General features: G+C 45.1%; 1 protein-coding gene across 1 annotated transcript in view; it reads left to right on the top strand.

Annotated features, from left to right (window-relative positions):
- Positions 1–15,705, top strand: part of HSP90B1 (heat shock protein 90 beta family member 1) — a 31,272-nt gene extending 15,567 nt beyond the window's left edge. The window contains 10 exon segments of the mRNA XM_068273665.1: positions 7–144; positions 223–300; positions 386–451; positions 640–909; positions 1,289–1,534; positions 3,340–3,476; positions 3,722–3,839; positions 5,406–5,561; positions 12,172–12,306; positions 15,138–15,705. Of these exon segments, the coding sequence (XP_068129766.1) occupies positions 7–144; positions 223–300; positions 386–451; positions 640–909; positions 1,289–1,534; positions 3,340–3,476; positions 3,722–3,839; positions 5,406–5,561; positions 12,172–12,306; positions 15,138–15,167 (1,374 nt within the window). The 3' untranslated portion in view covers positions 15,168–15,705.
- The last annotated feature ends 1,095 nt before the right edge of the window (positions 15,706–16,800 follow it).

Below are 16,800 nucleotides of genomic sequence, written 5' to 3'. Positions count from 1 at the left end.
TTTCAGGATAATGATGAACCCTTGGCTCATATCCACTTTACTGCTGAAGGAGAGGTCACATTTAAATCCATCCTGTTTGTTCCTGCCACTGCTCCACGTGGTCTATTTGATGAATATGGCTCCAAGAAAAGTGACTTTATTAAAGTAAGTTCCATTCTTTAGTTGGTTTGTGTAAAACAGAGGACATTACCCAAACCTCCTGATTTATTAATGTTTTTACAGCTCTTTGTCCGCAGAGTTTTCATAACTGATGACTTCCATGATATGATGCCCAAATACCTAAACTTTGTCAAGGGAGTGGTAAGCATTTATTTTATATACTCAAGTGGGAAACCTTCTTGAAGTATGAACCGCATGCAGTCTAAGTACGTCTTTCTATTTTTAGGTCGATTCAGATGACTTGCCTCTTAATGTATCTAGAGAAACTCTGCAACAACACAAACTGTTGAAGGTATGTTATTTTCCCCCTTCTCCTTGTCCTTGCAATTGGGAATGGGTTTGGCTAGCCTTCAGGTGAAGTATACAAGTGGAAATGTGTTAAGACCAGGAGTTGTGGTGTGTGTGTGTGTGTGGTTTTTGCATATGTAACATAACCTAGATCTTAGCTCTTTTTCTTACTTTTTGCTCTTTTTATTTTAGGTTATTAGAAAGAAGCTGGTGCGTAAAACTTTGGATATGATTAAGAAGATTGCAGAAGACCAATACAATGAGAAATTTTGGAAGGAGTTTGGTACAAATATTAAACTTGGTGTGATTGAGGATCACTCTAACCGTACCCGTTTAGCTAAACTTCTACGATTCCAGTCTTCCAACCACAAGACTGAGCTGACCAGCTTGGAGCAGTATGCGGAAAGAATGAAGGATAAGCAGGATAAAATCTACTTCATGGCTGGAGCAAGTAGACAGGAGGTGATTGAAAGCGCTCTGCGTCTCCTTTTTTACATGTAGGTTTTTGAAGATTAAGCTTAGGCCTTGTTCAGATCATTTAGCGCAGATGGCTGTGCGATCGCAACACGTACGATCACACGGCATCTGCACTACTATGCGCTGCAGATCCCATTCATTACAATGAATGGAATCTGCGCTGCGATTCCCAAAATGCGTGCAGCACGCGATAGCGCAATCGCGCTGCCACGCAGCGCATATGATGGGAACGGTAGAAGGGCTGTCTATGTCCTTCTACCGTTCTTGCGCGTCGCACACTATACGTGCTGCCAAAAATGCGCACGGCAGCACTTATAGTCTGAACAAGGCCTGAACAAGTTACAATTTTGTCTTGCTTCCTCAGGTGGAGTCTTCTCCATTTGTTGAACGTCTGCTAAAGAAGGGCTATGAAGTGGTGTTCTTAATTGAGCCTGTAGATGAGTACTGCATCCAGGCACTGCCAGAGTTTGATGGAAAGAGATTCCAGAATGTTGCCAAAGAAGGGCTGAAATTTGATGAAAGTGAGAAGGCAAAGGAAGCGCGTGAAGCCTTGGAAAAGGAATATGAGCCCCTGCTCACCTGGATGAAAGAAAAATCGCTGAAAGACCAGGTATGATTAGCTTTTCGCTATACTTGACCAGCTCAGGACCACTGGCTTACACCCCTCACTAGTGACCAGGCTGCTTTTTTTACAATTCAGCACACTACAGCTTTAACAGTGTGCTGCACGACCATACAACTTAGTAGCTAAACCTCTTCCCCCCCCCCCCCCCTTTTCTACCCACCAACAGATTTCTGTTAGTGGGCTCTGATCACTGCTTCAGGGTTTTTTTCCCTTTTTTTTTTTTTTTCTACAGCCGGCCAACCGTGATCGCACGCTTATGTCGGAGTTCCGCTCCGTCATTCAGCGGGGATGCGCGCCCATCTGTGATCCCCCGCTAATCTCCACCCACCGCTCTTGACGCTGATCGGCGTTAGGCGGTCCTGGGGCTGCCACCTTCCTGATGCCTTTCAACGTTAGGCGGAAGAGGTTAAAGTAAACCTCTCGCAACTCGCACTATATGAATAATTGCTGTGGGCACAACTGTGCTTATCAAATCTGTAAATGGACTTTGATTGTCGTAACTTTATCTTTGTTTGTTTGTAATGCTGGGAATACACGGCTTGATTTTGACCCATTTCCAACCTGTCTGATCTCCCGCCCGATCGTTTCCCGCTCAATTCTGGATTGAAGTGCATGGAAAAAGATAAGAAAAACAAGCGAAAGATAAGAGAATTTACTGTAGAAACGATAGAGCAGCAAAATCGAGCCATGTATATATAGCAGTAGATCTATGTTCGTGCTCAGGTTCAATAGATTCTTTGTTAATACTTAATTGGAAGAGGTCAGAAGTACCTGGGCTGAAGCCCAGACACTCACCCCTTCTGCAATACAGACTTTTTAGTGTTACAAAATGCAGTTGTCTTAGTATTACAAGGTGCGATCTTCTTCTCAGATTCAGACACTGCCTTCCATCTTGCAATCTGAACAATAGGATGATGCTATCCAACCAGCAGCTGTCAAATCCACAGTTAAACATTTGTGCACACTCTGATTACTGAGCTATTAAAGTGAACCAGATATGAAGCACCCTCGTGTGTGTGTGTGTGTGTGTGTGTGTGTGTGTGTGTGTGTATATATGTATATATATATATATATATATATATATATATATATATATATATATATATATATATATATATATATATATATATATATATATATATATATATATATAATTAGCTGAGTCTTCTGTGATGTATTTTCAAACCCAAGCCTGCCCCCTTGTGGCTCTGCTCAGGAATCATTCTAGCTGAGTCATTATAACAAAGCCAGACTGAATGCTCAGTTGGGGCTTTAGTCAGGGCTGCTGAGAAGCAGGCTGAACAGTGAAGAAAAACAGAGCAGGGTAGGTGTTTTCTCAAATGTTCCCACTGATATATATGATAAAGTACATGAGGGTGCTTCTTCTCTGGTTCCCTTTAAATGGTATATTTTACATATATGCCAAGAAATGGGGAGTGTAATTTTCCTTTTATCAAGGCAGTCTATCTGGTTAAAAATACAAGTTGTTGTTGTGATGGGGCAAACATATATATATATATATATCTCTCTATCTCTCTCTCTATCTCTCTCTCTATCTCTATCTCTATCTCTATCTCTATCTCTCTATCTCTCTATCTCTATCTATCTCTATCTCTCTCTCTCTATCTCTCTCTCTATCTCTATCTCTATCTCTCTCTCTATCTCTATCTCTCTCTCTATCTCTCTCTCTATCTCTCTCTCTATCTCTCTCTCTATCTCTCTCTCTATCTCTCTATCTATTTTATTTTTTTTTCTCTATTGCTGATATCCCATTGTCGCTACTTTTCTAGATTGAAAAGGCTGTCTTATCCCAACGTTTGACAGAATCCCCTTGTGCACTTGTGGCTAGCCAGTATGGGTGGTCTGGTAATATGGAAAGGATAATGAAAGCCCAGGCATACCAAACTGGAAAGGACATATCCACAAGGTGAGTTGCACTTTTTTTTTTTCTGTCTTTTACCGTTCAGTAGACATGGTCCATTACATTATACTAGTTTTCACACTCTATGCAGCTTGCATTGCCATTCAGAATGGACAGGAAGTGCATTTGGTCCAATTTAAATCTGCATACAAGCCGCAATTCTTTTATCTGTATATATTGGTGTACACCACAAAAATGTCAATATTTAATAGCGGAAGGAAATATTCACTGTTGCAATTCTTTCATTTCAGCTACTACTCAAGCCAGAAAAAGACACTTGAAGTTAACCCAAGACATCCTCTCATTAAGGAGATGTTGAGGGAGGGTAAAGGTAAGCAACGCATTTCATATTTGCAATATTTAGTACATGTAGAGTGGATTCTGTAGTCATTCAGTTTGCCAAGACAAGCTTTCATGATCAAGTCAGCTTTTTGTGATGTTTTTCTGCCGTCCAACCCCATAATGAGTGAGCTGTAGGTTTTATAGTGTAATAAGGTAAGCTGCATGAAGACGGCTCTAGACAAGAGATGGAGTGTGACAGATGCTCTGTTTGAGCCACATCTGTAACATGCTGAGCGCTTTAGGACACCCTCAGGGCTTGATTTAGCCAGCTTGTGAAAGTTTGTAAATGTGAGATTGCTGGGCAGAAAATGACTGACTGCACAGTGAAAATGTTACATTATTGATCCTCTAGCCCTGCACAGCATTTGCTTCATGGCTGTATCTGCAGTGAATGACATTGTATGTGTGGCAGGATTCCTACTACCTATTAACCTTCCTGGCGGTAAGCCCTATGCCGCGCAGGAAGATATCTCAGCCCCTAGTGGGGCGATTTTGCTCACTTTAAAATGCTGTACGCGCAGCTAGCACTTTGCTAGCCGCGCGTACAGCTCGATCGCCGCCGCTCTGCGGCGATCGCACGCAGCGGCGCTAGAGGGCCCCCCGCCAGAGCCCTGCGCTGCCCGGACCAATGAGTTACGGGCAGCGCTATGGGCTGGGTCGGACGTCGATGACGTCATTCCGATCGTCTCCATGGCGACAGGAGAAGCCAAACAGGGGAGCGCGTTATATACGCGTTCCCCTGTTTGCTTTTTGATGCCGGCGACGATCGCACTAGAGGGACACATGCGCCTCTAGTGGTGTTTCAAATAGCTACCACTCTGGTAGCTTTACATGAAACCAAAAAAAAATTAAAAAATTTTTTGCCTAAGTGGCAAAAAAAATTAACCACCAGAGAGGTTAAAGGGGTTTAGGAAAGAAGTATAATTTAATAGTGTTCCTTTAAAATTTGTGTGGGAAAACTCCTCATTTTTTTGCACCTCTAAAGAAAGTCTAAGTAGAATCACACATCTGCTAAAATTCGGCTTTTCACGTGTGTGTGTGTGTGTGTGTGTGTGTGTGTGTGTGTGTGTGTGTGTGTGTGTGTGTGTGTGTGTGTGTGTGTGTGTGTGTATATGTATGTATGTGAAAACTGGCAGCTCTGTACAGTGCATGCGCAGCACGGGAGCCGCCAGTCTTCAAAAGCCTTCCAAGGACTCCTGGAGGTGGCATATTTGAATGTGGACACTGAGAGGACTGGAAGGATCTGAGATCCAGAGCCTTCCCTCCAACTTATTATTTTTTTTTTCCCTCCACTTTGTTCGCTTCAAACTTGTTTTAATACACATGGATATTGCTCAGTCCATAGAAGGGGTTTGTTTTTTGTTTCTTCAAAATGCATATTGCATCTCTTCTATAGACTAGTTCAGTGTCCATTTTTCGGATCCCTCATGCACGCCAAAGCTCCTACATCAGAAGTTTGCTGTAAGCTGTTTTCAAGATTGTGCCAAAACAATATGATTTTAATGGAAATGTTGTTGTATGCAAAACTAACACTGCTTTGGCACAGTTTACCATATTCTCACATGGTTGATCATGTCCTTTTCCTCTTTCTAGGAGAATGAAGAAGATCAGACTGTATCTGATCTTGCAGTTGTACTTCTTGAGACTGCCACCTTACGGTCAGGATATCACTTACCAGACACAAAAGCATATGGTGACAGAATAGAAAGGATGCTGCGGCTAAGCTTAAGTATCGATCTTAATGCTAAGGTAAAGCTTTGTTTTATTTAATATTACAAAATAACCGCCAACATTGTTCAACTAAAATATTGAATTAAAATGTTTTTAGCTTGCTATCTTGTGTTGTATTACCAGTAAGATAGACTAAAGAGCAGCAGCCTAATGCAATAATGTACTTGATGTAGCTACGCTTAACCCATTCAGGTTCCGTCGTTTTCACGTGAGAAATGTTCACCTCCCATTCATTAGCCTATAACTTTATCACTACTTATCACAATGCACTGATCTATATCTTGTTTTTTTCCGCCACCAATTAGGCTTTCTTTGGGGGGTACATTTTGCTAAGAGCCACTTTACTGTAAATGCATTTTAACAGGAAGAATAAGAAAAAACGGAAAAAAATTCATTATTTCTCAGTTTTCAGCCATTATAGTATTAAAATAATACATGCCTCCATAATTAAAACTCACGTATTGTATTTGCCCATATGTCCCGGGTATAACACTGTTAAAATTATGTCCCTATCACAATGTATGGCGACAATATTTTATTTGGAAATAAAGGTGCATTTTTTCCGTTTTGCATCTATCACTATTTACAAGTTTAAAATAAAAAAAATTAGAAATTTCATTTTTACATTGATAATTAAAAAGTTTAGACCCTTAGGTAAATATTTCCTTTTTTTTTTTTTTTTTTTTTTTTTTGTAAACATTTTATTTGGGTAGTTTTGGGAGGGTGGGAGGTAAACAATAGATTTATAATGTAAATGTGTGTTAATTTTAAATTTTTTTTTTTTTACAGGTGTAGTATTACTTTTTGGCCACAAGATGGCGGCCATGAGTTTGTTTACATGACGTCACTCTAAGCGGAACACACGCTTAGAGTGGCGCATTGGGCAGGGAACGGCCAGAAAAGGCGCAGCTTCTGAGAGAAGCTGTCGCTTTTTCAGCGGGGGAGAGGAATCAATGATCGGGCACCGTAGCCCGATACATTCAGTGTTCTCCCCAGAATTTTTTTCCAGCCGGGTGGCATGAAAAAGTAGCCGGGTGGCGTAAAGTGGGCGTGGCCATGACGTGCTGGAAAATGGGTGTGGCCATGACATTGGCGTAGCCAACTGTATTGTAAAACTAACTCAAAGGGGCCCTTTTTTCCCCAAAGCACAGTTAGGCAAATTGTCCTTAAAGGTTTTAAAAATTAAACACTGTTTTCCCCCCAAAAACACATAATTAGGCAGCATTTCCATTACCCCAGATGTCCAATGCAGAAACCATTACTCAAAATTTCAAAAAAAGGTCAGGCTGGTGGGGTAGGTAGGTCAGGCTTGTGGCTAGTGAGGTGGATTAGTGTGTTAGGCAAGTCAGGCTGGTGGCTAGTGGGGGGGGGGGGGGGTAAGTAGGTCAGGCTAGGGGGTAGTTGGGTGGGTGGCAAAGTAGGTCAGGCTGGTGGATGGGTGGGTAGATCAGGCTGGTGGATGGGTGGGTAGGTCAGGCTGGTGGATGGGTGGGTAGGTCAGGCTGGTGGATGGGTGGGTAGGTCAGGCTAGTGGATGGGTGGGTAGATCAGGCTAGTGGATGGGTGGGTAGGTCAGGCTGGTGGATGGGTGGGTAGGTCAGGCTGGTGGATGGGTGGGTAGATCAGGCTAGTGGATGGGTGGGTAGATCAGGCTAGTGGATGGGTGGGTAGATCAGGCTGGTGGATGGGTGGGTAGGTCAGGCTGGTGGATGGGTGGGTAGGTCCGTAGCGTAGGTGCCCTCTCCCTGCTCCTTACGTGTGTTGTAAAAATCCGATCCTCGGCTGCTTCCTGAGCGTGTCCCCCAGCTGCAGCACTCGCTCCTTGCTGTCAGACAGGGCGCATGCTGCGGATCAGCAGGCATCCCGGCTGATTCTCCAGATCCCACCATCCGTCTTAGCAGTTGGCACGCGCGCCGCTGGCTGGCAGAGGGGCGGGTCCACGGCAAGGCAGCCTCCTATTGGCCGGTGGGCGGGGCGGACGCACGTTTATTGGTGGAGGACGCCGTCTCATCCCGCCCAGTTCATCGCTGCTAGAGACTGGGAGAGGAGCTTCCACTGTGAGGAAACATCGGCAAAAGGTGTCCCCGGCTACAGGCTGCGCGGCGGCCATTTTCTGGAAGATCATTGCTCAGAGGATAAATACTTGGTGCCAGCGGGGTTTTAAAACAGGCGGGCGGTATTTTAAAACAGCCGGGCGGCCCGCCCACGTAATTGGCCCTCGGGAGAACACTGACATTGATTCCCTGGCTACCGAATCCGCGGCCGGGAGTGCACGCGCGCGATCGGCCGCGGGAGCGCGCATAGTTCCTGGATGTAGAAACTACGTCCAGGAACCAAAATGGGTTAAGTTCACAGAAATCTAACAGAAGTAAATTGTCACTTCTCATTGAGCAAGTCTTTCTTTGACAATTAGTAGTAATAGTATTTACATGCCAGTCTGTCCCAGCTGTGAACTTTTCATAACCACGCTCAAATGGCGATCCTTTCTATGTGTGGCATCGATACTCCAGCTAGGCCTGGTTCACATTAGCGTTAAAAGGCGGAACAGATCCAGTGTTAACCTATGGAATTGTTCACATGCGTCTGTTCATATGAATCCCTTGTGTATGTTCCACTGAAAGGAACGCAACTTTGCTGCAGCACCAATTTTCCCAGACCGCTGAGCCAGCAGACCGTAAATGGAAGATGAAGCCCTCCATTGGGGGCAATGGGAGAACAGAACTTTTTTTTTTTTTTTTTTTTTTTTTTTTTTTTCCCCACACTGGTGAAGAAACGGACCTTTCTAAGGCCTAAATAGGGGGGTGATGTGGGGATGCTCCACTGTAGATTATGCTTTACTGGGGGGGGGGGGGGTGGAGACACTAGACTCCTGAGAGAGGGAGAGTTTCTTACCCAGGCTTCCCTCTTTTCTCCTTGAGTCTCATATCGTGTCATGTGACTACCATGCTTCCTGGTAGTCACGAGACGGAAGCCTTGGTAAGAGATCCTCCAAGTCACCCGCCCGCTCAGCAGATGGAAGTGGCAACAGAGTGAAAACTGATCTGATTGACCAGTGATCAGATCCATTTTCATGGATCTGTTTGCCAGTGTGGATCAAGCCATCCGGATCCTCTTTACCGGATCAGTTTGACTTTAAAATAATGTGAACCGGGCCTTATGGTCTACCCACCATTTCCTAATTTCCGTTACCTGCATAATTGTCTTTTTGCACAGTGTAGGGATTTTTATGATCCTTCACCTGCAATAGCCAGTATTTGGCAGCAGGCCTTGCCCATCTGATAGTTAGGCAATGTAGAATGTTTTTGCTTGTGTACAAAAAGCTGCAATGTTTGTCATCAATGTATAAAGCAGGGCTGTGGAGTCGGAGTCGGGGCAATTTTGGGGAGTTGGAGTCGTTTATTTCATAAACTGAGGAGTCTGAGTCAGAAGTCGGATGATTTTTGTACAAAATCCACAGCCCTGTTAAGTATTAGACTAAGGAGTCGGAGTCTGAGCCATTTTGGGTACCCGGAGTTGGAGTCGTGGTTTCATAAACTGAGGAGTCAAAAGATTTTTGTACCGACTCCACAGCCCTGGTATAAAGTACAGGAATTTTCATTCCCTTTCCTGCTTAATATGCATTGCTTCAGGATGATGGCTAGAGAATTGCACAGAATTGCTTTTTGCCTTTTGAGCAAAGTGTGCATCTGCACTTCTGGTTTAGACCACCTGCAGCATCTTGGTAGCAGTAAAAAGGCCACACTGGCTGTACCCTAGTTTTCCACTAGGGTAAAAAAAATAAAAAACACAAATGCTTTAAATGTAGTCATTATACTGAAAATCCACAACACTCCTTAAAAAGCGGATCTGAGATGAAAACTGAACTATACAACAAGTAACTTGTCTATACATCTTTAAAGTTTAGATAGTTTATACAGCAGATCCAGCTGAAAACGGCTTCAATAGAAAATGATTTCTTCCTGTGATACAAGGACAGCAGCCATATTTGTAAACATTACACACAGCACTCAGCCTCTGAAAAAAAAACCTAATTCCCCTCTCCCTCCTCCCCTCTCCCTCTGAAATATCTGGCTAGTAATACCTCCCCTCCTCCTGCCCAGACTGGGCTCCCATGCGCCCTTGCTACTGCCAATGCTCTCTCTGTGGCCAAGGTTTGTTCAGTTTATAGGGAATTAGAGTATCAAAAAAAAAGGATTGGGCTTGAGGAATGCCCTATAAACAATAGGGAAGGAACACAATTATGCAATGAGTACATAGGCAACCACAGGGGGGGAGGGGGGGATTATAGCTGCCCAGAATCCCCCACCCCCCCTTCAGACCAGGGTCTGTGCAGTGTATGGGGACAGGCACAAGTTGAAACGCCACAATACCTGCAGCAGGTATACTGCAGCTCCCAGCGCTGCCACTTTCTTTCATTGCTACAGTTGACTTCGGATGTAGCAGCAGTGTTTGTACAGAGTATGGAGCAGCTCAGGGGACCTTAACAGTCAGGTATGAGCACAGCCCTGTGCCCTGCTGTGTGAATGCTTTACTTTCAGTACTGATGCTGGCTATCCTCATTATCTGTATCCAAACTGCTATCCTCATTATCTGTATCCAAACTGCTCCTGATCAATCTTGTTGATCAGGAGCAGATCAGACATTTAGGAAATAAGTGTCAGATCCTGCAGTCAGACGGGAAATTGCTTTGTGTAACCAGCATGATGTCCTACCATATTATTATACTGTACTGTGCGTGGCTGCGGGAGACCTTTCAGGATTCTTAGCCCCCCCCTTTTGCAAATCCTGGGTTTGCCCCTGTAGTAAAAGTTCATCTTGGATCCATTTTAAAGGCGTTCTGTTGGCTGTTTCATTAAACAAAGTCCGCCACTTACTTGGGGCTTCTATCGGCCCCCTGCAGCTGCCATGGCCCGTGCCGTCCTCCCACGATCCGCCGTTCCCCGCCGCCGGTCCCGGTCTAATCGGCCGTCTAGTTAGACTGTGGCTGCACGAGCTCGTTCCCACGGGCGTCATCGGGAGCTTACTGCACAGGCGCAGTACAGGAAAATGTCGTACTGCGCAGTAAGCTCCCGATGATGCATGTGGGACCGTGCTTTATTCGTCTTGTTAGATACATACTACAACGGGACCGGCGGCGGGCAACGGAGTTTGAGGACGGTGTGGGACATTTCAACTGCAGGGGGCCGATAGAAGCCCAAGGTAAGTGGCGGCTTTTGTTTATTGAAACTTTAAAGCAAATGTCCATGCTACAGAAGAGAAAATCCACTTACCCGGGGCTTCCTCCAGCTCCTGGCAGTGAATGTCCTGCACTGCAGCTCCCCTCTCAACTGCCGGCCTGGGGTCACTGCTGGTGCAGAGGCCGACTTCACAAGGTCCTCATTTACTGCACCTGCGTCAAGTCCAAGTTGTCCAGTGTACTGCACAGGCACAGAACTACTGGACTTGATTGACAGCAGCGCAGGCGCATTACAGGACGGCCTCTACACCAACCGGGACCCCAGGGCGGTGGCTGAGAGCAGAGCAAGCCCCAGGTAAATGTTTTTTGTTTTTTTTTTTCTCCTCCTCTCTATAACCTGGACATATCCTTTTTGTGAATGCAGTACATGCTTTTAATATAGGGCTTTCATGTTCCTTTAAGTTCAGCACATTAAATGCCTCTTTTGGACTTCTGAGTACAGCATATCAGAACTTCATAATCTCCCTAGTAAATTGGTGTGCATGTAATTTTGCCATGCTGCATTAATGTTACTTGTATAGAGCAGATATCGCTTACCGTACAGTACGATCACTTTATGGTAAACTCCGAAGGGACCAGGAAAAGTAGTTTCGTACTCTTTCCCCGAATATATAAGACAGTCATATTCTTTTTGGGGAGGAAATTAGTGCTAGGGCTTATTTTCGGGGGTGGGAGGGGCTAGACGCTATGTGTATGGGATGGCTCTTAACGCACCTCCGTTCCTAGTACTTGTGGCGGCGGCAGCATTGCAATCAATCTGTGAGGGCGCCCTTTGACCCTCACGCAGTACGTGAGTTCGGCCTCTGCGCTGTCGATCTCTTCCTGTCATGTGCGCCTGGCTGATGTGATGCTGATGCCTGGGACACATCAGCCGGGCGCACATGACAGCAAGAGGGTGCCAGCGCAGAGGCCGAACTCGCGTACTGCGTGAGGGTCAAAGGGCGCCCTCACAGATTGATTACAATGCTGCCGCCGCCGGAGGAAGTACTAGGAACGGAGGGGACGCAGCCACAAGGTAGGTATGGTAAGAAACTACACACCTCCCCATACACAAAGCGTCCCCCCCCCCCCCCCCCCCCCAGCTAGGTCTTAATTTCGGAGTAGGTCTTATATTTCAAGCACGCTTGAAACATAAGGGAGGCCTTACTTTCGGCTAGGTCTAACTTTCAGGGAAACGCGGTATATCAGAGTTGGTTATACATTGTATATTTATTCAGATGCATTTGCTGGGACTGGAGGACTGAGTTTACTATATCAGTTTATGAGAATCTACTGTATTTCATATGGACACATTACTTTTTCATGCAGCCGCATATATTATGACAAAGTGGACTATTTGTGAATGACTCAATAACTGGTGCATTCTAATGCTGAACAATACAATATTTGTAGGTTGAGGAAGAACCTGAGGAAGAGGAGGCAGCAGATGATGCTGATCAGGAAGATTCAGAGGAAGCAGAAGAGGTTGAAGCTGAAGAACAAGAAGAAACGCCAAAGGCAGAACAGGCAGACCAGACAGACGAACAGGTCAGTGCCTAAAGATTCTAATCCAGCCCTACTTCATACAGCCTTTCCTATTTAACTATAAAATGCATTTTTTTTTCTTCCCCCACAATGGACAAATAAAATGTAAGGTTCTTGCCAGAAGTGAAATGAGTGGAAGCTTCACTGTTATCACTATAAACACCCAATGCAGTAGTAGTGTTTGTCTTGCCAGCCACAAGATTTGTACTTCTTTGTTTAGCCAGAGCTGTGCTTCAGATCAGCACCAGTAAGCCTAAAGCCCAATCTACACGATACAATTCTTTGTACGATTCGATTAAGATTCTATTTACGATTCGATTAAATCTGACATGTTCGATCGGGATTCAATTCGCTTTGCTATTTTGCAATGGCGAATCGAATCACTATCGGAAATGTTGGGGGGGCTTGATGGAGTGGCTTCACACAGGAGCCAGTTGAGTGATGCTCTCAGCCAGCGATTGGCTGACTCAATCTGTTAGGCTGGCCGAGGCATCAGTGGCCAAAATGTACACATGCTAGATTGGTAGTGGCTGTGGTTATCAGCTGCTTCAGAAGTTTTATCTAGCGAGTGTATGAAGTTTTAAGAGCATGTGGCTTGCTTTAGTTTCACTATGTGGTTCAACACCACCTTGGTAATCTCCTCCCCCAGCCTGTTTGTTGGTGTTGGACAGAGTATGTCTGTTACAGAAGGCCTGTATATATTTTGACTGATGACCCCCAACTAGTAAGTGATGGAACATGTTTAACCACTTTCCCCTCCACTACAGTATATCTACGTCAGCTGTGGCATCCTCCAAGCCACAGCGACGTAGATATACTGACCTGGCTGCAGCCCTGCTGTGCACGGTCGGGTGCTCTTCAGAGTGCACCTTCCGGCACTGTACTAATTGGTGGAAGGGAACATGTTCCCTTTTGGCCAATTAGTATACCCCCCTCCCATGAATGATCGCTGCAGTAGTGAACTGCAGCGATCCTTCACCTGTCCCCCTCGGCGCACATATAGTTAATTAAAAGGCACAAGCAAGCAGCCACACTCACCTACCTCGTTCCTGCGACTATCCTGAAGGCTGATCCTCCGATCCCCGCTCTGCAGTCAGCCGCATATTGCCGGAAACCCGGGTCCCGGCTTGATGACGTCATCAAGCCGGGACCTGGGTTACCGGCAATATGCGGCTGACTGCATAGCGGGGATCGGAGGATCAGGCTTCAGGATAGTCGCAGGAACGAGGTAGGTGAGTGTGGCTGCTTGCTTGTGCCTTTTTTATTAACTATATGTGTACGGAGGGGGCTGCCTGATGTGGGGGGAGGGGGACATCTGGCTATAGTTTCTTGGGGGGGAGGAGAGGGGGATATGCAAAGGGGTATACATGTTTACTGGGGGGCATCTGAGGAACCAAGGGGAGGGGGGGTTACAAATTTTGCACATCTGGGCACCTGGGGGGGCCCATAACTTAATACTGGTCACGTTTGGCTATAATGGGGGGCAGCGCTAATCCTGGGGGTACATCTGGCCATAATGGGGGTAATCCTGATCTGGGGACACATCTGGCTATAATGAGGGGCACTATTCCTGGGGGTGCATCTGTCAATCTATTCTGGGGGTGGCAAACATGGGACACATCTGACTATGCTGGGGGGGGGGGGGGGTGGGGTGATACTGGGGACACATCTGGATATCTATACTGGGGTGACTTTAACTGGTGGCACAGTTTTTATGTCAATCGCCATGTTTGTTTTTAAACAGAAATTGGTCAAAATTGAGAAATGGTGACATTTTTTTTTTTTCCCCCCTTTTTCCCATTAACATGCATAGAGAGGAACATTTTACTTGGGACCAAATACCCCCCAATGAAAGCTTAGTTTGTCTTGAAAAAAAAGATATAGATCATTTATGTGGCACGAGTACAGATTAAGTTATTGGTGATTAAACAAGGACACCGCAAAAGCGTCAAAACTGCTCTGGTCAATGAGGGGAAAACAAGGTCTGGATGCAAAGTGGTTAAAGAAATGTCATGTAATGAGAAACTTCCCCCGGGGGGTACTCTCCTCGGGTGGGGGAAGCCTCTGGGTCCTATCAAGGCTTCCACCATCCTCCTGTATCCCACGGTGGCGGCAAAAAAGCTCCCTGGAATAGCGGGGATGTAAATATTTAGCTCCTGCGCTGTATCGGCTCTCCGCTTGGAGATGGGCGGAAATAGCTGATCGCTGTCGGGCCGCTCTACTGCACAGTCGCAAGTCGCCTGCGTAGTAGAGTGGACCTGACGGAGATCGGCTATTTCTGCCTATCTCCGTGCTGAGTGCCTCAATAGCGCCCCTGCTGGAGCCAGGGTAGGTAAATATATTAGCCTTGTCGAGCCTGGATTCTGGGACACTTCAGGGGAGCCAGTGCTGGATTGCCTGCCGCTACAGTGGAGGGGGAAGCCTCATTGGGACCTTGAGGCTTTCCCCTACCAAGGGGGGTGTGTGTGTGTGTGTGTGTGTTACAAGTTCTCTTTAACAATGATGCCTAATTATAATAATGTACTTGAGCAGTGGCAAATTGCTCTCATGTGTGCATCCATGTTTAATGTAGATGGACCTTTTGGTAGAGGTTCTGGCCTTTCCCCTCCATTACACAGAATTATGTGAACAGGAACAAAATTCCGAAATGTATCTATTCTTATTGATTTATAAAGCGCCAACATATTCCGTGGCGCTGTACAAAGTAAGACAAAGTAATTGACTTGCTCTATATAGAACAGTAACCAGAAAGTACTATGACTTGGTGTACTTATAATGCAGATATAAATCATTAACTTGTTTTTTTTTTTTGTTTTTTTTCTCTTCTTCTTCAGGAATCCACACATATAAAAGATGAATTCTAGACACCATCTCACAACCGGCTAGTGGGGGGGTGGGTTTTTCAGTGTTTGGGAGGGTTTTTTAGTTTTGTTTTTTTTTTGTTCTGTTTTTTTAATAACATTCCTCATGAATGTAAATTTGTACTATTTATGAGTATATGGTTGTAAAATCTTTTCACATGAATACAGTCGTTCTGAAAAGTCACACCAAATTCGCTGCCGGATGAACATGGGAACGCCATTTGAGACTTGGTGTCAAAGTGCTGCAAGTTGAAATCTCATTCAGAAGTAAAAGGGATATGGCTATTGATCCTCAGTGTGCACTAAAGTAATTGGAGATCTGATCATCCTAAATGAACTTCCTATCAGTGAGCTGACTGAATTACAAATAAGCACTAGAAGAACATTAATGGACTGTGGCTCAAATGTCAACTGCAAAGCTTATTTTTGTAAATAGAAAATGTTTCCTTGGAGAAAAGCCCTAATGTTATCACGGTTTTTGCAATCCATGTCCACAGCAATCTCCTTTCAACAATAAAGTTGTAGTGACTTTGTTATTGAACCACGGTGAGGGTTCTTGTCTGGTGTTGGGTTTAAGGTGCTTACACACGCACTATGGCCGCCGACGGGTCCGTCAGACCCTCCCACTGGGCGGACATTTAGAAACTGCCTTATCAGTCCGCTGACAGCGCGTACACATGTGCTACTGTCGGCTGAACGTCCGCCCAGCGGGAGGGTCTGACGGACCCGTCGTTGGCGGCCGTAGTGCGTGTGTATGCACCTTAGTCTGAAATCAATTAGGGCTGTTAACTATAGGCAATTGTAATGCATTTGTTTGCTGGCTATCAATGCTGGCCAATTGTGTAGCATTTCCCTATGGGAGTTTTTACACTGCAGTGTTGCAAAAGCACTGCATGCAGCATCCCGGTTTTGTGAACCTTGTTCTCAAAATGAGAATTGCAATTGCCCAAAAAAAAAAAATGTGATCACCATGCATTAACACCAGCTGTTGCAATTTTTGGTGTGAAAAGGCCCTTACTTTATCCAAAGGACGAAGCCAACCCATTTCGGAGTCTCCTAAGTAGGTCCGGAAGCTTGCCAGTAGGCCAGGTTACTTGGACACCTGAAGTGAGAGGGCTATGGAGGCTGCCATATTTTATTTCTTATAAACAATATAGTAGTTGCCTGGCTGTTATGAACTGGCTGCAGTAGTGTCTGAATCACACCCAAAACAAGCATGCAGCTAATTCAGTCTGTACAAACCTGCAGATCAGATGTTTCTGACAAGTCAGGGCTGGTGCACACCAAGCGTTTTTGGTAGCGTCTTCAAAATCGCTGCCGCTTATGAAAACGCTTGGCTAATGTATCTCAATGGGATGGTGCACACTGGTGGTTTTGAGGTTTTTTTGCAGAGGAGTTTCTGCCGCAATGTAAAGATAAGTGGAAAAATGCTAGATCAGCAGTTCTCCAGGCGGTTTTGTTACAGTACCTGTTCAGTAACAGCTTTACTGTAAAAATGACATCTGCTACAAACGCTCCAAAAACACTAGGCATGTTTAGAAAATCGCTCTAAGGCTCCCTGCACACTGCAAATCCGTTTTCCTATTCTGATTTTTCCCTGAATACGTTCAACAGAAAAACTTATCAGAAAAAGCAG

This window comes from Hyperolius riggenbachi, chromosome 3 (assembly GCF_040937935.1).
Source record: "Hyperolius riggenbachi isolate aHypRig1 chromosome 3, aHypRig1.pri, whole genome shotgun sequence".
Classification (NCBI taxonomy): Eukaryota; Metazoa; Chordata; class Amphibia; order Anura; family Hyperoliidae; genus Hyperolius; species Hyperolius riggenbachi.
The sequence above is the reverse complement of the archived record's forward strand: the minus strand, read 5'-3'. Positions and strand labels throughout refer to the sequence as shown.